At 37.3% G+C, this 21,787-nt stretch overlaps 1 protein-coding gene and 1 pseudogene across 2 annotated transcripts; both read left to right on the plus strand.

The window, feature by feature from the left end:
- Positions 1-586: 586 nt before the first annotated feature.
- On the plus strand, positions 587-9,572 carry LOC147483406 (heat shock 70 kDa protein, mitochondrial-like; annotated as a pseudogene).
- Positions 9,573-14,865: 5,293 nt separating this feature from the next.
- Positions 14,866-18,667, plus strand: LOC147483407 (BAG family molecular chaperone regulator 4-like). 2 transcript variants are annotated; one of them, XM_086579948.1, is made up of 5 exons: positions 15,085-15,424; positions 15,585-15,629; positions 15,937-16,193; positions 16,261-16,407; positions 18,151-18,667. In XM_086579948.1, exons 1-5 carry the CDS (start codon positions 15,223-15,225, stop codon positions 18,343-18,345), a joined length of 846 nt encoding a protein of 281 aa, XP_086436074.1. In that variant the 5' UTR covers positions 15,085-15,222; the 3' UTR covers positions 18,346-18,667. The 2 variants fall into 2 exon arrangements, with proteins under 2 accessions (XP_086436075.1, XP_086436074.1); XM_086579949.1 differs by lacking the exon at positions 15,585-15,629 and having other exon boundaries at positions 14,866-15,424.
- Positions 18,668-21,787: the final 3,120 nt, after the last annotated feature.

Consider the following 21,787-nt stretch of genomic DNA (forward strand, 5'->3'; position numbering starts at 1 on the left):
CGCACCTTTTTTGCTTTGCAACGTTTATTTACCGTTAGTAAATTGCCAACGCTAAATAAGCGTTGGCAATGTTGTAAAGCGTTGGTTTATTTGAGTGAATTTCCGGAATTAATTGCTAACGCTTAAAAAGCATTGGAGAAGTGTTACAAATCCAAAAAACCAAAACAACTTCGAAATTTCAAAGATAGGGAAACAAAAAAGAAATCGCCGTCGGTATGTCAAAATAGAAAATCTCTCATTCTCTCTCACAGCCACTGGGTTAGGTTAGGGTTTTTTTTATCTTTACTGGTGAAGAAAAAGGAGATGTGCCTAGAATAACGCTCGAAGATGCTACTGATTTAATTGAGAAAGGGACGATAGCCGTGAAAGCTCGTAATTAATCTGAGACTTCCGATTGTTCCAGCCTTATGTTGAAATCAGGTTAGGTATTTGAAATTTCCCTTTCTTATTTTCTTTCTCTTACTTCGACTAATCTCGCGTGTTTATATATATATAGAAGGGTCGGGTCGAAGAGAAAGGACACACACCTCTCTCTCTGTTTGAAGTTTTGAAGGTGGAATCACTCAAAGAACTGATTTTTTTAACAATGGGTGCTTCAGTGGAAATGCCTAAAATCAATAGTTGGTGTGAAAAACCGAAAAAGATGACCAAGTAAGCTGGAAAAAAAAAAAACTCTCATTTTGTTTCATTTCTTCTTGTTTTTGTTTGTTTCTTGAGTTTTAAGGTTTGGATATTTTGTTTTGTGAAGGAGAAGGTTAGTGGTAATAAGAACAAGAAGTGGAAACTATGGAGAAGCTCATCGGGGAGATTTGAGTCTGAGTGGTGGAAAAGGTTTTCAAAAGGAAGTCATCATAGAGCCGCTTCGAGACTTCGAGTGTTCTTCAATTGTCGATGCTTTTAATCTTTGTTGTTGCTACTATAGTTGCGGCTCCACCTAAAAATTTCAGGGGTTGTGAGGCAAGAATGGGGAACGCTATCCGGATTCAAACCGCTTTTCGTGGGTTTCCGTAATCGAGTTTCTCTTGTTTTAATGTTTTGTTATGTTTTTAGTTTGAATTGCTTAAGCTTGTTTTTTAGATTGATGGATGGTTAGATTATGATGGAATGTGTGTTGTTGAGGTACATCGATCTCAATTTACTGTTAGTGTTGACGTGTTGTTGGTTTCTGTTACGAAGTGTTCACTTATTGGGGAAAGAGTTGAAACTACAGAGAATTTGAAGAATAGTTGGTATTTGTTCTAATTTTCAGCTCATTGATGTTCATGCAATTGAGTTTTTCTCTTTAGTTGATTAGTTGGTCATGTTGTTTGTCGTGGAGGAGTCTTGCCATGTACCAAAGATTTGTAGAATTCTATGGTTGCCATTCTTGATTTTACATAGTTAAACCCTCGTTAAGCCATGTTCCTCTTGTCACTTGAATTGCCTTGGTAGATATCACATGTAATATAAATTTCATCCATCTTGTCAAAGTGGGGAAATGGGTCCCTAAGCCACATTATATCGCATCCCGCAATGGCAAACAGTAATTATACTTCAAATGAAGATAGATCTGAATTAAGGTGTACCAGCGGCGTAGTGGCGTGTATCCTCTTATTTGGGTCAGTATTATGAGTGACAAAAACCGAATTTGATTCGTCTTTGGTCTAGTCTATCGATGGCTCGATTATGAAGAAATGCGAAGTTTATGCGTTCGGATGAAAACGTAAGACTGAATTGAAAAAAACAAATCCATACCCGTGAAAACAAAGTTGTAGCCCGGTTCAAGAACTACTGCGCCAAAAGTCGATCCTCCTCCACATGAGCTTCAGATAGTCCTCAGACATGAACCGCTTATCTTTGGAAAAATCAACACCAGGAGTTGTGAGATAGAAACAGTGTGGATGTACGGACTTGCATCTAAAAAACGTGGTTGGGTCCATGGCTACAATAACTAGGTGGTTCAGGAGTCTGGATGTCCCTTCACCTATGCAAAAACTCTCAAGAAAGAGGTCAAGCATGGACCTTGGTTCTGCCCATGCTTTATTCAGGGTGGTTAGAACTTAGAATGATTGTTCTATCATCCATGGATGCATTCTTTAACACCCTCCCTAGCTCCTCTCGTTCAAGTCGCCGCAAATGCAACACATTATTTTTGTTCTGTACACAAACATATTTGATTCAAGCAAAGGAAAGAAAATGATTGAGCGCCACAGATTTACAAACTAAATGAACATCATTGGCTTGATCCGTTAATTAATTAATTCTCCTCTGTTTTCTGCTTTGTGCACTTATACCGAAGCGAGTAAAGGCGGGTTATCGCTTTATACCTCCATGATGGTATAAGAGAGAGTTGTTATGATATCCACTACAACTATTCTTTAATTTCTATATTCTTTCTTTGATGAAATAACTAAGTTTTCGACGTTATGCAGTTCAAAGCCTACCGAAATGATATTATCGGTATCGATTTGGGTACCACCAATTAGGTGTGTTTACGTCATGGAAGGGAAGGTATGAGACTTGTCAATTCTCCGAGTTTACTTAGTTAAGGTTGTTTCTTATTTGTTCTTGTCATGTATGCGACCGCAAAGGTGATTGAAAATTCGGAAGGTGCTCGAACCACTCCATTAGTGGTAGCCTTCAACCAAAAGGGGAACTTCGTTGGCACTCCCCGCCGTCGATCTGTAACAAACCCCACAAACACAGTCTACGGGACTAAGTGTCCGATTGGCGAAGGTTTGATGATCCACGAGACACAAAAAGAAATGAAAATGGTTCCATACAAGATAGTAAAGGCTCCAAATGGAGATGCTTGGGTTGAGGCCAATGGACAACAGTATTCACCAAGTCAGATTGGAGCTTTTGTTTTGACAAAGATGAAGGAAACTGCATAGGCTTATTTGGGGAAGTCGGTTTCCAAAGCCCGTAATTACAGTTCCAAAGATACTTTAATGACGCCAGAGGCAAAGCGACTAAAGGCGGGAAGGATTGCAGGATTAAATGTAGAGAGAATTATCAATGAGCCCATCAAGCGGTCGCACTTTCCTATGGAGTAAATAACAAGGAGGGCCTTATAGCTGTCTTTGATCTTGGTGGTGGTAGTTTTGATGTTTCCATATTGGAAATCTCCAATGGTGTGTTTGAGGTATGGGTTCTAAGTCGTTATCTTTTCTAGGAATTGTTTTATGCTTGATTTTAAGTTGAGTCTCACAAAATTTCTTCTCATTCAGGTTAAATCAACAAATGGTGATACTTTTTTGGGTGGGGAGGACTTTGATAATACCTTCATGGAATATTTGGTGAATGAGTTTAAGAAAGCCGAAGTCTATTGATCTCGGACAAGTTGGCCCCTCCAGAGGCTCAGAAGCGGTGAGAAAACTAAGATAGAACTCTCATCCACTTCACGGTGAGATCAACACGCCTTTCATCACTGCTGATGCATCGGGTGCAAAACATTTGAATATCACACTAACTAGGTCAAAGTTTGAGACTTTGGTTAGCAACTTGATTGAGAGGACTAGAAACCCATGTCGAGCTGCTTGAAAGATGCCGGTATTACTACCAAGGAGGTGGGTGAGGTACTTCTTGTAGAAGGGATGGCGAGAGTTCCCAAAGTTCAAGAAGTTGTCGCAGAGATATTTGGGAAGGCTCCAAGCAAGGGAGTGAATCCGATGAAGTTGTTGCTATGGGTCTTTTGCAATACAAGGTGGCATACTTCGTGGAGATGTCAAGGAGCTTCTTCTCTTGGATGTCGCGACCTCTATCCCTAGGTCTTGAGACTCGGGTGGTATCTTCACAAAGTTGATCAACAGGAACACTACAATTCCCACTAAGAAAAGTCGGGTAAGCTCATTTGTCTTCCGGTTTTGGTTACCGAAGTTGAGTTTTACATGTGCTTTTAGCTACATGTCTATTCTTATTTTGTTTTTGTTTTTTTTTTGTCTGTCCGAAGCATCATATGTACATGAAATTGAATATATACATGTTTAGCATTGTTCTTTTTTAAAGTTTGTGTTACACTTAACTAGCACATGTTATGCTAGAATCAGTTCGAAAAGGTTAATCGTGTACATGTTATGCTAGATTGTAGTCAATGGTGTGTAGACATTAATTAATGGTTTTAGGGGTCAGAAAGAGAATTTTTTCCCGACATAGAAGAAGACTTAAATGCGTCAAACATGGATGTGATACCTTCTACAACTATCATTAAGCAATTGGCAACAGGAATTGAGTAAGTGTTTCTCCCCCTTTAGACATCAAGTCATGTGTCCGTTTAATTATATGTAGGAGATTTTGTATTGTGTCTTATTGTATGTCTCCGTGTAAAGTATACTATCTTTGCCTTGGTATTGATCTCTATCAAGAAAAGAAAAGAGGGTGTCTCTAAGATCTGCTGATTCTCGTAAGTTAATAGTTTCATTTTTTCCGTTTCGTTTGTTTGACAGATCCGCAAAGTCTAATTCAATGAAAGATCTCCGGCATCATCTAGAAATTCTTCACTGTCACAAAGAGAGGGAGGGGTTAAGTTTTTCTGCAGTGAAATCTCTAGTGCTTCATTGAGAAGGAGGATAAGTCAACATCCGACTTTTCGTGATGATGATGAGCTCCGCTATTAAACCAGATCTTTATTTGATCCCCGTAAGCATAATGTAATGTAAGCATAAACCAGTCTTTCTAGCTAGTTGTAAGCATAATGTAATGTACTTTTTGCTTGGAAAATTGAAGTACTTGGTGTTTACAAGTGATTTGTATTGTATTTTTAAGCTTAGTAGTCGCAAGTGCCATCCTTGGTAGTCACAAGTGTTTTTAATTTTTCTTTGCATTGTTATTTTCTAATGGCTATTCATTGTATTGATAATCCAGTCGGAGAGTGCACAAGGAGATGCTACTGCTAGAGCGATGGGTTGAGGGCGTGGAAGGGGAATGCGAAGGCGTTGAGCTTTTTCGGTTTGAAGATGTCAAGGACTTCTTAGAGTGAAGGGAAGATTTTGAAAGCAAAGGGTGATTTGTTTAGGTGGGAAGTTTGCTTTCTCTGGTCCTTAATTTTGTTTGCTCAGGTTTGGAGTGGGTTTGTAGCTATATATATATATATATATATATATATATATATATATATATATATATATATATATATATATATATATATATTTGTCTAAACCATTCTTGTATTCATTGGTTATTGTAGGTTTAATGGGTCTCGTTACCAAATATGAGAAATTATTATTTTTTATTAGCAACCCATCGAAGCGGTTTATAACCGTTACAAATGAATTTTAAATTATTTTTTTTAAATTAACTAACAACTTTGCAACGGTTACAAACCGTTGGTAAAAAATTTAACAAATTACCAACGCTTAAAAAGCGTTTGTGAAATAAAAAACCGTTGCAAATATTTTAAATATGTGTACGAAATAGTTATAATAAGTGTTGGAAATTTCTGTTTGCAACGCTTTTTAAGCGTTGGAAATTTCTATTTGCAACGCTTTGAATTTCTGTTTGCAACGCTTTTTAAGCGTTGGAAATTTCTGTTTGCAACGCTTTTTAAGCGTTGCAAATATTTCCAACACTTTACCGACGCCATATTTGCAACGCTTAAAAAGCGTTGCGAAAATTATTAGCAACGCTTTTTTGCCGTTGCAAATAGCCTGTTATGGTGTAGTGGTTGCAAGACCAGATGGGTGGACCGAGGAGCGAAGGCAAGTCTTCATGGACAAGGTGAAGGTGGTTGGGTCTACTCAAAATGGGGCATCAACAAGAGCCTTCAGGGTTGGTGAGCTGTAATGACCTGGAATTTTACCTAAGGGTGATCATGTCATTTTATGTGTTGGTTCAGTGCTATTATAGGATTTAGTGTTAATTGTATTTGTTTTGAGGCGGGCTTTATCATATTTGGTATGGGCCTATATTACTATATATTAGTTGGGCCTGTTCTATTCAATTAATTGGGCTTATGCTATAAATGGGCCCATTTATATTAATAGTTGCTGGACTCATGGGCTGAGATAGAGAGGATAAGGATCGGAGGGGGAAAGTGTGAGAGATACACCTCCTGCAAAAACAAATCGGGGGGGGGGGGGTCTAGCAAATTTTCCATCACCTCACCGACCATTTTGATTTGGTATGAAAAGAATAGAAGGGGCGGCTAGACGAAAAGAGGGGGAATCTCACCTGAGATCAATCATCTCTAGGCTCGATATAAGATGGACTCGGGGAAATCAGCGAGAAGCAGCCATCAATGATTCAATGGATAGCTATTGTATTATGTGTTTTCCCTCCACTTTCAAATATCATGTTTGTATTGCTTTGATTCTGATTTTTCTTGTCTTTTTCTAATTGTTTCAATGACTTGTTTGGGTCATGGGTTCATACTATACCGCAAGTTTTGTTTTGGTTGGTAGTTAGGAGATTTTTTATTATTGTTTCTGAGAAATTTTATGAAGGAGTTGGTTTGGCTGGATAAACAGTTCATATGTGTTAACCGAACCTATTATTTAAGCACATGCTAGCCAGGTAGCTACATGCCACCATTTGGCCTCTGCCAGGCCGCACCAGGCCACATCCAAGTCACTCATATGCCATTTGCTAGGGACAACGCTAGGCCACACAAAATTTCTTGTTTATTTTTCTCGCGAGATTATATTTTGGCTAGTTCAAATATAAATAAGTTAATATTCTTTATTGGTATTGAGAGTTGTTTGTTTGATTGAGTATTCGGGGAAATCTCGAAAGATTAGAAGTGAAGTGACATACATGTAGAATACCGATTCAAGGTTGAGAATCAGTTAGCGGATGTTACATGATTGGAACATGAGTGAGGAACCCATGCTGCCTTCCTCATTGGAATGGCTTAATCCATTCCCATCCCAATAGGAGAACTACGATTGGTTTTATCCCTAAATGGGTACGTAGGCAGCCACTCGGCTCAGCCGCTTCCATAGGAAAACCCCTACCCCTTTGAGAAAGGAAACCGAATGTTTAATATTCTTTTATTGCTGTGGAAATTGGGCATGAGAAATATATAATTGTACGTGTTATGCATGGATATATTGAATGCTAACGTTTTTCTTGAGATTATGTTAATTGATGCACTTACAAGGATTTAATAAGAAAACGGTAAGTGGTATTAAGCAGCTAAAGGTATGTCTTAACCTTGTCTTTTGTTTTCAATTTCATTTCAAGTTGATTATTATATATTGACTACCTATCCAACTGAGCGTTAGAGTATCTTCACAGGGATGAACAGGTGCTCCCATAAGACAAGAAAAGGCGTGTAGGCAAGTTAAGCACAATTTAACGTGAATGAAGCGCACTCTCAGTGATACAACGGTTCCTTTACCGATTTATTTTAATTTCAAATTTATTCCCTTTAAGTGATTTTGTAATAATTTAGTATAATGTTAATCGTCTTTAGTTATGAATTCATTAATTAGAAGTTATGACGATAATTGGAGAAAAAATCGATTTTGGAGCGCTGCAGCTACTTGATTTAACTGGCATTTGTCGAGATGGTTAAGTAGCCGGTGTCACGAATCAATATATCTTTTAGTAGTCGGGTTTACGACTGAGGTTGTAATATATTAAATGGAAGTATATTATTTGATTTTCAGGTTTGAACAGGTTGTAAATTTATGAAATGTCGGAAAATAAGGAGGAAACTCTGTCGAAATTTCTTTGAACGCGATGTTCAAAGAAGTGTTTTATATTTTAGTTCTAGTTTGGACTCATGTGAGTCAAACCCGCTCACGTCTTGGTTTATTAGATTGTTGAATATTCAGATTGAGCTCTTTTATCTGAATATTCAATTGTCTGGAAAATCGGGGCGCTACATGAGCCTTTGGCCTAGGGTCGTTCAATGTAACCGGGCTACCTTAACCCTCTAAATATTTCAAAAAAAAAAAAAAATACTACAGACGGTAATTGATAAATTACAATGGATAATATTATTTTAATTAGAAATATTTAACAAGGAGTACGTTGGACAGTTATGATATGTGTTTATAGTGAAACTATAACTAGGAGTGGGGCTAATGAGGGCTAAATTAGGACTGGGCCTATGTTTTAAAATCTTAGTTTTAGCCCTGCCTTAGAAGGCATTAGGGCTAGCCCGGCCCAGCCCTAGACTCTGTGAGGGCTTTAGTTGTGAGGGCTTAGGGTCGGGCAGGGTTAAGATTATTGTTAGGGCCAAATTTCCACCCCAACTCTGCACTATGAAACTATCTTAATTATAAGAAAAAATTCGCTTTTAGGCGCTTAGGAACGAAAAATCTCCCTAAAGCACCCATCCAACACACATCCACCATCTTGTTATCTATTGATTAACATTAGAGCATCTCTAGGTGGACGTATCCGTGGTCGCATTCTTCAAATTTGAAGAAATGCGTCGGAATTTCCCGGAATTCCAACTCTAGGTGGTCGCGATTCGTGGTCGCATCACCGCTTTGTTCGCATTCTTGTTCGCAAATTTGGCAATTTGGATGCGGATCTTGGGCGACAATAATAGTAATGTCGCTGCGCCATTACTAATGTCGCTCAACTTTTTTGACTTTGACCACAAACAAGGAGGCGCATTATTATTAATCGCGCCATTACTATCGGCGCTACGCCACATTCTAATGTCGCGTGCTCCAACGGGCAAAAACGGCCTGATTTCTACCTTCTATATCTACACTCATCTCCTTCTTCATTTTACACACACTCAACTCAAACATTTGTATCAAACAACTCAACCATTTCACATCAATCCTTAACAAACAACACACACGCGAAAAAAAAATGGATCATGAAGTATATGAGATATTTCCGCTTTTAAGTCTTCATCTTCATCTTCATCTTCATCGCCGTCTTCTTCTTCATCTCCTCCTCCGGAGACTCGGTAGATAGTCTTGATGAAGAATTTGTTAATGCCATGCCTCTTATGAAACACACTTTGGCTGTAATTTGCACAAGCACAAGTACATGCTCCGAAGGCACCACATGGTGGTTCAAAGAAGGGTCGAAAAATTAAACATAGAAAATATGCTCTGACTTTGGAAATCTTGAAGAACAACTACTTCGTCGATCGTCCTGTCTTTCCGAAAGAGGATTTCAAACGGCGCTTTCGTATGAAAAAATCTTTATTTGTTCACATCTTCAACGATATTCAAACTCATTTTAAGTTTTTTCAGCCTAAAGTTAACAATGCTGGTAAACCTGGTATAGATCCTCTGGTCAAGGTGGCTGCAGCTTTGCGTATTCTTGGTTATGGCACGGTGTCTGATCAACTTGACGATCAATTATACATTTCCGAGCAAAGTGGAAACCAGGCGTTGAGGCATTTCTGTGATGCAATTATCAAATTGTACGGTTCAGTCTACTTGCGAAGGCCAAATATTGCGATATCTGTAACGCTTTGCTTGCACATTCTCGCCACACGTGGATGGCGGGTATGTTGGGAAGCATTGATTGTATGCATTGGGAATGGCATAATTGTCCAACCGGATGGCAAGGTGCTTTACGATTGGTCGGATTCGAAAACCATCCATTATATTCGGCTGTTGCAACCGAAGACTGTGGATATGGCATTCTTTCTTTGGGATGCCAGGATCACACAATGACATCAACGTGTTGGACAACTCGCCGATATTTGAGCACGTGATCAATGGTACTTCTCCACCTATTTCTTTTGATGTAAATCAGCATAACTATAATATGGGTTATTATTTAGCTGATGGTATCTATCCTGACTATGCGGCATTTATACAAACAATTTCAAACCCTAATGCTCTTAAGACGAAGTGGTTCGCAACGATGCAAGAAGCTGCAAGAAAAGATATTGAAAGAGCTTTTGGGGTTTTGCAAGCTAAATTTAGTATTTTGGCAAAAGCTTGCAAATTATGGCATGTGGAGACAATGGGTACTGTTATGAGAGCATGTATCATATTGCACAATATGGTAATCGGAGCTAAGAATAAAAATTATGAAATGAGGAGGTACATTCCTGATCCAGAAGGGCAACCACAGATTCCACCTACTCGGGAACATTACATTGAAGGGACTCTACGAGTTCAATCAAAGACTATGCATGATAGACTTAAAAGCGACCTTGTCGAGCATCTATGGAGCATTAGGGGTGACCGACATTGATTGTTGTAATCTTTTATTTATTTATTATATAATTAGAGTAACTCTAGTAGTATGTAATAAGGGTGATATGTAATAGTTATCTTTTATTTATTTATTTTTATTTTATGTGTTTGCAATCATGTATTAGTTGTCGCGTTCTATTAATAAAAATTGTAATTCATTTGCTAAATCAAATGAAGTAAAACACATATGAATCACACAACATAATAATAACCACACAACATATCACACAACATAATAATAATGACACAACATATCAAAATGATCAAATGAACAATTCTAAATCACACAACATAATAATAATCGTTATACAACAACCTCCTAGACTATCCTACACATACCTCGCCAAGTGGAACTCCTCCTCGACCGTCCTTGTCTTTGAACTCTCCGTCATCCCATGCTGTGATGAACTCACCCTTGTGCGATCAATCCGAGCACAGAACTCATCAATCTGGCGTTGCAAATCGTCATAATCCACATGAGCACAGGAAAGAAGTCTCTCTCTCAACACCAGTGGCGAATACCGAGGGATAAAGCCATCATTTACATTTAATGCTTGTCTCATATCTCATGCGTAGGTCATCCCGAAATAATTATTCATTAATAATTTATGACATTTTCATAATAAACCAAAATAATAAAACAAAACCAATAAAAATAATTACCGAGATAGATGTCCAAGGTCGGGCTCTAACCTGTACGACGCGAAAGTGGCATCAATAGAAGAATGGGTCGGTAAATCGTCCCGCCACTCGGATCGCTCAAACCGAAAACCCAAGGCCACTCGACCGAGGGGATCCGGTCTTCGAACAAATGTGTAATGTGTCCATCTTTGAAACGCGTCGGTATGCGGACGGCCGGCCAATCTGGAATTCACGCCCCGACACCCAAATTGCTAACCAGATGAATGTTGCCTCAGACGACCTACAGTTGGGAGCAAATGACCAATAGACACCCGAACCAAGAACGGTAATCGCTCATAAGTCTGCAATGTAACTAGGTCGAAGCCCACAGAGCCAAGTCCAATGCGTTACTCTCGATGACTTGCTCTAAGGTCATGTCCTTAGCCCTCGATACATGGGTAGCGGATCGGGGAGGGATACCAAAGTATGGTGTGAGTCATTCCGTAACATCTATCCCCTAAATACCACTCCATATCACTCCCACAAGTGAATACCATCCTCCTATGAGAAATGAACAATGCATATCTACATATCATTGGCGCCCGATGTGCACGGATGTCCTCCAAGGCCTCCAAACAATAGAAGCACGTGGTGCTAAGCTCAACGGGTTGGGATGAAGTTATGTTATGACCGATCTCATCGGTCGACGCTGGCCGACAAGGTCCGTGCCAAGCCCTAAGCCTAGGCCTCTCATCGGTATACTCTCGGAGGATAGGATTTGCGTTTTTAAAATACTCATAAAACCATACCTCTAAGAGAATGACAAACCCTCCCATCGGGGACTACCGACAACACCAAGATGTCGAGGCATTCTATCTAAACAACGCTAACAAATGACAATATATGGCTCCACCAAAATCAATACCGCCAACTCATGCAAGTGCTCAAAGTTAGCTAGATATCCCAAATTAATCGTGGAATGACGGGAAGGAAAAAAGAAGACACCCATCAAATACATACGTAAAGCTCTTTACATACTCATCAACATGTGTTTGACCATCATCGGAATCAAGTGACAAATAATCTATCAAAAACTGCAATCCTGAATCAGGAGTCAACGGTGTAATGTATGCAGCCTTGATACCGAAATCCTAACACCAAAGATCGTCACGACTCCTCGGTCAGACAAGGGAAGAAAGTCATCATTTGGGCACAACTCTGGAATTCAGTGCTACATCTCAACGGATTACCTAATCCTATACTCAAACCAGATATCATGCAAAAATCTAATGGAGTGAAGCCCAACTCTCCCCCGAGGGAAGTGAAAAGTATGTGTACTATCCCACCATCTCTCAACTAAACCATTAATAACTCCCCAGAATGTCGGGTCTTATTGTAAGGGATGTCAACTAGATGAGCAAAAGGAGTCGCTAAAATTGCATCTCTAACATGGTCAAGTGCACCGACTTTCTTAATATCATCCCACCATCGTCCCTAAGCGACGTGGAGTGCACCGAACCGATACATAACACATCTCCGATATGTACGCAAAATGAAACTAAAATTAAAAAATAAAAATAAAAATATAATGATTGTATTGAACTACTAAAATTAACTACTACTACTACTAATTTATGAAATTAAAATACATACACATTTGTTCAAGAACAACTCTTGAGACATGCCTTTCATGAAACCTCTTAGACACCGCCTAAGATGGTTGAAATCAATAGCCTCCAGAAATTCAAAATCGACTTTGCCGATATTGAAGCAATGGATCGTCGACCTCGACTCCTTGATTTCCAACTCGGAAGTGGTTGGTTCATCATCTAGATCACCACCGGGATTATCCCAAATGTATGCATTTGTTTTCTTCCTCACCGCCACCACTCCATCGTGTTTGGTTATTATAGACGGATTCGTAAAAGCCGAACTCATTTTTTCCTACTAACTAGAGTGAAATGAGAAAAAAAAAAAAATTGTAAAATGACAAAAGTCCATCGTCGTAGCGACATTAAATAAAACACAAAGACGTATTATTACATTAGTCTTGGCGTAGCATTCACCGCGTCGATAACGTTGGTCTTGTGGCCTTGGATTAATAATGTCGCAGTGGGTCCCCAATAAATTTTGCGACCACGAATTTGCGACCACCTAGAGTTGGTCGAAATTTGCTATCAAATTTTGTGGTAGCATTCTTCAAATTTGAAGAGTATGCTACCACCACCTAGAGATGCTCTTAGTTAATTAAAATCAAACCAAATATTTATTTATTCTCTCTGTACGTATTCTATTTTTTTTTATCCACAAATCTTTTATTTTTGTGTGTTTCCATAAAGAAAGAGTAACCTTCCATTAAAAAAAATCAAAACTACACTGACATTTATGAAAAAACTCTTAAATATCATCATAATTCTTAAAGAAACGTAAATGCAATTACAAATTGCAATTTTATTACAACCCAAAATACTGATGATAATAGCTAATTTTAAAATAAATTTGAGAAGTTCGCGCTGTAATTGAATTGAGGAGAACCCTATTAAGAATCTGCAACACATACATGGAAATTTTTAATTGAAATTAATAGTTTTTTTATTTTTTTATGGAAACACAAAAAAATAGAAAGATTTGTGGAGAAAAAATGGAATGATTTGGAGAGAGAAAATTCTAGGGAAATTAAGAGTTGTTCTTTAGAAATAAATTGCAAAAGTGAAATTATGGGGTGATAAATAATTGCACCGACGCTTGTAAAGTGAAGAACACCAATCGAAAAAACACCTTCATTCTAAAATGAATTTGGTCCAAAATGATTGATGCATGTTGAAATATTTTCATATGGTCAAGGATTGATCTAGAGTGCAATTTACCATAAAAATTAGTTGTTGATGTACGCCACTATCGTCGAATTGCTCAAGTGCAGCAGCCAACATAAAATTGGATCACTAAAAATGCTCGTATGATTGTGAACAGTGACAAATGCACTGCAATTTGGAAAATCTATATATAGCTGAAGCAGATGGCCGGGATCTTGTTTTACCTGTTTAACAAGGCCCATTTGAACGAGACATGGGCCGGGCTGAGTGGTTCTAAATACAACTTACTGAGGTATGGGCCGTACCCGTAGGCCAAATCTATCGCTGAAGGGCCGGGATATTGTTTTATTGGTTCACAAGCCCTAATAAAATGAGCACTAGTGGCCTAGTGTAACTGTTTGTGCCAATGTCTAGCTACTTCTTGGCTTCTTGCAAACATTGCACTCTTGCAACAATAAATCTTCTGACCATATCCGACAGCTTCACGAACCTAATATAATACCCACAACTGCTCCCTGTAAATCGCAATATACTCCAACAAGAACATCCATCGACCTGTTTAAAGTCTAGTCATTAAGACCATTAATTTTGGGTCCAAAGCAAGAATTACAGAGGTAGATTTTAGATCATCCTGTGATGCTGTGAATATCCATATATTTAATTATGATTGCTAACAAGCAAAGTAAATGGTTGCACCATGCTAAAATGTCATGTGGTACTCATTTAGAGATAAATGAAAAGTTTATTATCGAAGAAAAAAAAAAAAAAAAAAAAAGTCATGTGGTATTCATTTTTCACACTAACCTTACATTGTATAGGAGATTAGGAGATAGGTAGGACATGATTTTTGCACCTATAATCAAACTAGCTAGGAACAAAGTGGATAGAAATGAGAGGGTTGTGACTTTTGAGTTGAGGCAAAAGCAAGGGTAAAATATCGTCGAGATTTCTGAGATATTATTGATATATTTCATTTTTGGGGTATACGAGATGAAAATATTTGATATATTTCTACTAAATATTGAATCTTGTTTTTGCCGATATATGTTGTAATTTATGATATATCAACCGATATATTCTATATAAATTGTTGATTTTGACCGATTTTTATTAATATATCTACAATATTTTTTATATAATCGATAATATTTCTGATATTTTATGATATATCGACATACAAAATAATTTTTTAACAGTCAACAAAAAAAATAGATATTTTCAATATTTCTGATATATATGATATATTTCGTTTTTTGGATACACAATATTGTCGATATTTTGGTCCTTGGGCAAAAGAAATGATGTCATACACAGCAATGCTGTTGATTGTGCAACCGATCGAGTGCACAAGGCCGCCTTTATCAGCTTAGTTTATAGTTGCAAATAGGCAATGGTGCAAGTAAGCAACTTTAAAATTGGTTTGCTGGTTAGCATGTCTGTTGTTTATGTCCCAGAATCTTTGGTTCTTTATTTATCTGCCAACTTCACAGCTTGAAAGTGGCAACAAACCAACCAAGTGTTTCTTCAAAGAAGGTTCCTTTCAATTCCTTCATCGACAACCCACATTATACCACACATCCTTTTTACTTGCTTGCCAAATACAGCTTCATCTTTAACTTACAAGAACACTTCACCTCTCTAACCAACTTCACCTTTTTCAGATAATTACTTTAGCACGTAACGTAATGATGAAAAAACATAACTTTAAAAGAGTTGTAGTTTCAGAGAATAAAAAGAATGAAGAAATAGGATGGGAACTTAGACCTGGAGGTATGCTTGTTCAGAAGAGAATTGATGGAGTTGGTGCTTCAGGACCTATGATCAAGATCAAGGTTTCTCATGGTTCTTACCAACATGAGATTAATGTTCCTGCTCAATCTACTTTTGGTAATTCTCAAAATTTTCCTTGATGCAATGGGGGTTCTTTCTTTTATCAATCGTATTGTGTATACATATGTGTTGCATTTTATATACAATGCAAGTTTTTATGGAGTACTGGACTGTTGCTAATTTAGATAGTTGCATTATGCATTCCCTCCTCGTTCAGTGCAAATTGATTCCTTCCTCGTTAAGTGGCTTCTAGTCCTTGAAGGTAGTTATGATGATCCCTAATTACCCTTTGTATTTTTGTATTTTTTACTTTTGGGGATTTATGTGAAAGTGATGTATACATGCTTAATTTGGTTTGCTGTGAAAGAAATTTAAAGTGGATGTTTTCCATCAAGTTGAATTTTGGTCATTTTTATGTTGTACTGTTTACTATGTAGAATAAGTCTGTTAAAACTTAATGTGTTTAACATAAAGAAATTTTTTTGACCCAATAATATGGTTGTTTTGGGCTATTATGTCATTTTTGGCTTTGGAATTGATGTGTTGTGCTTTCTTTGTGGTTAATTAAGGCGATTTGAAGAGGCTTCTTGCCCATGAGACTGGTTTAAAGCCTAAGGAACAAAGACTATTGTTTAGAGGGAAGGAAAAAGAAGATACAGATTGTTTGCACATGGCTGGTGTACTGGACATGTCAAAAGTAGTACTCTTGGAGGACCCAGCAAGCAGGGAAAAGAAGCTTCAGGAGAGGAAGAATGATAGTGGAGTATCAAAATCATGTGAAGCTATAGCTAAAGTCAGGGTTGAGGTGGATAAGCTGACCAAGAAGGTGATGACTTACCTGCAATTCTGACCTTGTGGCAAAAAAACTCATCTCGTTGGTTTCGATTTTGTAGGTATCAGCCCTAGAGTCGATCATGAGGAACGGGACCAAGATTGCAGAGAAGGAGTTCAATATCTTGACAGAGTTGTTTATGATGCAGTTGCTTAAGTTGGATGGCATTGCAGCCGAAGGGGAAGCAAAAGATCAGAGACGTATTGAGGTTTGTAGTTGGTCCTTTTTTCCTTGATAGTTTATACTTGGTTTGCTTTTTTATGTAGTGTTCTTTGTACATCAATAATTTCCACCATTAATGTTGTTACCCTTGGGGTGAGCATGGGCAAACCTGAAAGTACACTAGCTTGCCTTAAGTCTACAAAACTTCATGTACTTGCCTTTTATTTGAACTAGGAATGTATGCGTGTTTCTATAAACTGTTCTTCAAATATATTATTTTATATCTTTTCAGTTTTCCATAAAAATTACTCTGTAAGTCAGTTCTCAGGGTACCATGATTCCATGAAAAGTGTTTCACATATCCCTGAAACTATATGTATTACATCTAAATCCAATTGATGGTGTAAAGTCTTTTAGGAGTGTAGATGGTATTTTTTGAGTCTCTTTGTAACTAGGTGGGACCATGTAATGTTCTTAGACATGGGGTGATGAGTTACATTCTTTAGGCTTTTTTTGGTAGATTTATTTTCTTTTCTTTTCACTTGTAATGTAGGCCTTCTGAGCTTCCTTTGTTAATGATATTACATTTTACCTGAGCGGGGAAAGAGAAAAAAAAATCCACCAATCCTCAAAAATTCAAATTATGTCTAATATGAGGAACAAAGGTAGAGATGGAGAAGAAAATATGCAGAGACCCCCAAAGAAAGAAGAAGAAACATGGCTCCTTAATATCTTATCTAAACCACACATGTTGAAGTTAGTCTGGCAGGAAATATTAAATTCGGACCTAAACCCAGATCCCGTTGAAGAATTGAGTAAATAACTAATTAAATTGCAACTTCAAAAATCATAAAAACATTAAAGATGCTATATATCAGGCTTTCTCTTAAATAAACATGTTCGTCGAAAGCTTATATAGTGTCTTCCTAAGCTTATACAGTGTCGTCCCAAAACCTTTTAGTTTACGGCTTATTAACGTGTTTAACGGACGACACTGTATAAGCTTATGAAGACACTATATAAGCTTCCAACGAACATGTCCGTCAATGGACATGTCCGTTTAAGAGAAAGCATGTGCTATATATATGGTTAAAGATGGGCAGTACATGGGACTGGATACAATTCTTCACAAGGTTTACTTTCGAAACAACTGCATAGAATTCTGTCACATTAACTTTGTTTGTACCAACTTTCGCTCGTCATATGTCTTGCCTATCTTTGAGCATACAAAATGATGTGAAAGTGTACTGTCATAGGCACGCACAGAATTGGTACTCAAGTCCTACTATGGCTCTATGTCGCACCATTTTGTTTTGGTGAGTAGGTTAGGGTTGTGCCTAATGTAGGGGTATGGGGAATGAATTTGGAGATATCCAAGGGGAATGTAGACGCAGGTTAGAAAGGAAGACCAGGCCTCCCAGGTCAAATTGTACTACTAAGAAGGTGGGGTGATGAAGAAGGTGACAAATAGGGACAATAAGAAAGGCTATGAGTATTTTAGCTTTTAAGGTTGTTGCAACGGTTTCTCCATACTGCAGACTGGTAAGTTAAGCTCCAAGTTTTGTGGTATATGCAATAGGAGATGGTCTCCTTGAGATAGGAGATAGTCTCCTCTGAATCAAAGGACAGTTATGATTTGGTTAGCCAATCTGTTACAGTTATGAGAATGGATTTGTTTCGGTTTTGGCCGGGTGATGTGTCTTTCTCTTGTAATTTGTGTATTCACTATATCTTATATATTAGAACATCACATTTACTGTTGGTTTTCGATTTTTCAACTCCTATACAGGTTCGCCGTGTACAAAGCTTTGTGGAAACCCTTGACATTCTAAAGTCCAGAAATTCCAATCCCTTCAGCAATGGTAGTAATGCTGTGTCTGTGACTACCAAATGGCAAAAATTTGAGTCTGGAGTGGGAAGCTTGAGCGCTCCAACCACAAAATCATCTACAAAGATTACCAAGGACTGGGAACTCTTTGACTAAAACACAGTAGCTAGCGGGCGTCTGTTGTTTCAGTCTTTGAACTTGCTATGGCGATTTTTGTACATCATTAGAAGAGAATTCTTTTAATCTTTTCAGAACTGGTTTTGAGGTTCTGCTCAAGAAGAGATGTGAAGTATATTAGAGAACCAGTCAGTGGCCTGTGATGTTGTAGATCAAGAGAAGTGTAATTGTATGACATCTGTAAATATGATTTTCCATCTCGGATTTGGACTGTATGTCTTAATTACACATGTAACTATTCTTTGATGTTAAGGTTGCCAAGTGATCCCGAAATACTAATGACGGACTGCATTGCAAGCAATTAAGCTTCCATCAGGGAATCATACATTCCAACCTCTTCAGTACTTGCCACCTTTTATTCACTTACTTTTTTTTTTGTGCTAAAGTCCAACCTCTTTAGTACTTGCCACCTTTTATTCACCTACTCTAAAGTTCAAATTAAGGATGCTCTTTATTTGATTAATCAAGTCTGCAATACCGAAATGATTCTTATTTCATCACTATCACTATAATTTGCATTGCGTGCGCGCGTACACTCATTTTCCCTCGGAAATATGTTTTGTGTGATTGACAAAAATAGCTTAGTTGTTGCACAAATGCACAATCAATGCAAGTAATGGTGGTAAAACACCAGTATCTGTCATTGACAAACTGTACAACTTCGTTAAAGTAGGGGTCTGGTAAAACATTTGTTTGCATCGCTTGGGCCCTATCGAATCGTTTTCCTTTCCGCCATGATAAGAAAAAAAATCAAAGTCGTCTAGATTCTAGACAAGAGTAGATGTGAGAAAGTGGGTTGGAGACCATGAAAAATTGGAAACTAGTCCAAGTTCAGGATTCACGTGCAATGAATGGATGCAATGAATTGACATTATGGTCTTTGATTCCTTTCTTTGTTTCGTAAGGTTCTCGAAGTCTCGAACTCGCCCTCATCTGCTCTTGATGCTGATTTCTCAGCAAAGGAATTGATATCAATAGGTTTGACTTTCAAATCGACCATAATTTTTTTTAGAGAGAATTGACTGCGGGGTGGAACTTTCGAATTTCTATGACAAAAAATCAGCTGATCTGATTTTTCATACCAATCAAATCAAATGACAATCTATAATTTTTGTTAGTGAAAACCAAACTAATTAGGGGAGCCGGTTAAGAATAACTCAAAGAGTGTAAATTCACTTTTTTTATTATTATTATTTTGTCTTCACTCATGCTTAGGGGTGTTTTCTTTGCCGAATTTCCGATTTTTCCGAAATCCGACCCGAAATTAGTCTGGCTCTGGATGTAGTTTTCATGGGCCGATTTTCCGATTTTCCGATTTCCGAAAATTCCAAAAAAAAATTGGATCGGATTTGGATATAATTCTAAAATCCGAAAATTCCGATATTATTGCCAATTTATTCCGAAAATATATACTTCTCTCTCACTATACACTTGATTAGATCTCTAATCGCTCATTCATTTTCTAGTTTTTACTTCCAAAAACAAAACAAAAACGTAACCTAGCCGCTACTTCCCCACTTGAATTGGACCATTTCTCTTTGTCATTACACCGTCTGCCATAACAACAATGATATGAAAAAAATGTCATTGAGTCATACAATGACTTCTTAGGACCAATCCAAAAGCCAAATTCCAATAGATAGAATATTATGCAATTACTTAGAGTCAAGACCATAATCCATTATTTATGCAGCATTAACTTCACGCTTCAATTTCCACACACGAAAAAAAATTGAAACATTACAAATACCCGCACCTCAACGAATACAATGCTTGCTATTGGTGGGTGCGGGTTTTTTTTTCTCGTTTTTCTTGGATCACTTGTTTTGAATGAAAATGAGTTTTCTCGATAAGAAACATGTCGTATTGTTGTTGGTACATTGGTGTTGTGGACATGGTTTTCTCTCCCAACAATGAACATTTGGCGTATGATATTCCAAAATAATTGAAAGTAAAGAAATCTTTGAAAATTTACTAAGTATTCGAAATTTCCGGAGTTATTTGAAATTTCGAAAGTTCAAATTGGAAATATATTTTGAATCGAAAAAATTGGATCGGATTTGGCTAGCATATTAGGTTCCGAAAAAAATTTGGAAAAATTCCGAAGGAGGCTAATCCGATCCGAAGTCACCCCTACTCATGCTGCAAATTTTGTGCCAATCTCTTTCACCAAGATACCAAATCCGCTATGTAGGTTTCAATCAATACCTCACTAGTTAAGGACCTCTTTCCATAGACCCTTTGAAAGTTTGTAGTATGTCAAAGAATAAGTGCCAATGGTGTACCTGGGGAAAGAGTGCACTGGTACCACCACAAGGTTGGCCATTTGCCAATTTTGGTGTCTATCACGAAGGAAACTCTATAGATTCTTATTTCCTTGTGCAATAAGCAGTAAGTAATATATACATGTAGAAACTATAAACAATGTTAAAAGGCACATGTAGATTTGAAGAATGATGTATTAGAATATATGTGTAATAGAGAGAGATCACTTTTATTTTATTTTTTGGGGGAGACCACTTTTATTTTATCGAGGAAGTGAATGGGGTATTCTAACTTTTTATTGAAAAATGAAGAGGCTTAATGATAGCAAAGATAGAGAAGAGAAATGAGAGAATTATGCACCGTTTTAAATTTTGGAAAAAAATATTTTTGAGAAAAAACAGTAATAAAACACTGCGCGCATTGCGATAATATAACTGACTTACTGACCCCTTGGTTAGTCTGGTTTTTTGTAACAAAAATTATATATTACCATTTGACTGGTCCTAAAAGTTAGACCACTGTGTTTTTTGTCATAGAAATTCGAAAGTTCAGCTCATAGATAATTTCCCAATTTTTTGATGACTTGAAATCAACTATAATTTTCGAACCCGTCCTACGAACGGGTATCGTTATATTAAATTATTCTTAAAAATATTAACAACTATGCAGAGCTATGAGATATGGAAACTATATTAATCACTCATTCAAATTTCTTGCACCACTCTTTATAAAAAGAAAACACCAAACCTTGATAAAATCCACCGACTTATTTTTGTTGTTAGGTTTAATAATAGAAGTTAATATGGCAAAGATGATAAACACTACTTAAAATGCAAAACTATACTTGTTGAGAAATTATATTCTCTTTATATATAATATAACTATGTTTCAGGGTTAGTTCAATGCATTTGCATTAAGTTTCTGATTTTTCGTTAATTATTCTTTGAGGCTAGTTCAATATAGTTGCATCTAGTTTTCGATTTTCCATTAATTATTCTTTGAAGTTAATTCAATGTAGTTGTATCAAGTTTCTGATTTCCCGTTAATTATTCTTTGAGGTTAGTTCAGTGAAGTTGCACCAAGTTTATGATTTCCCATTAGTTCTTCATTAAGGTTAATTCAGTGCAGTTGCATCTAGTTTTCATTATTTCGTTAA

The sequence above is a fragment of the Coptis chinensis genome, chromosome 8, assembly GCF_015680905.1.
Source record: "Coptis chinensis isolate HL-2020 chromosome 8, ASM1568090v1, whole genome shotgun sequence".
NCBI lineage: Eukaryota > Viridiplantae > Streptophyta > Magnoliopsida > Ranunculales > Ranunculaceae > Coptis > Coptis chinensis.

What these genes read in the sequence shown, in the direction of transcription:
- LOC147483407 (XM_086579948.1), top strand. Translation starts at nt 15,223, where the DNA reads ATGATGAAAAAACATAACTTTAAAAGAGTTGTAGTTTCAGAGAATAAA. An exon ending in GTGGCTTCTAGTCCTTGAAG is followed by an intron (nt 15,630 to 15,936) that starts GTAGTTATGATG and finishes TGGTTAATTAAG; the next exon opens with GCGATTTGAAGAGGCTTCTT. An exon ending in AAGATCAGAGACGTATTGAG is followed by an intron (nt 16,408 to 18,150) that starts GTTTGTAGTTGG and finishes ACTCCTATACAG; the next exon opens with GTTCGCCGTGTACAAAGCTT.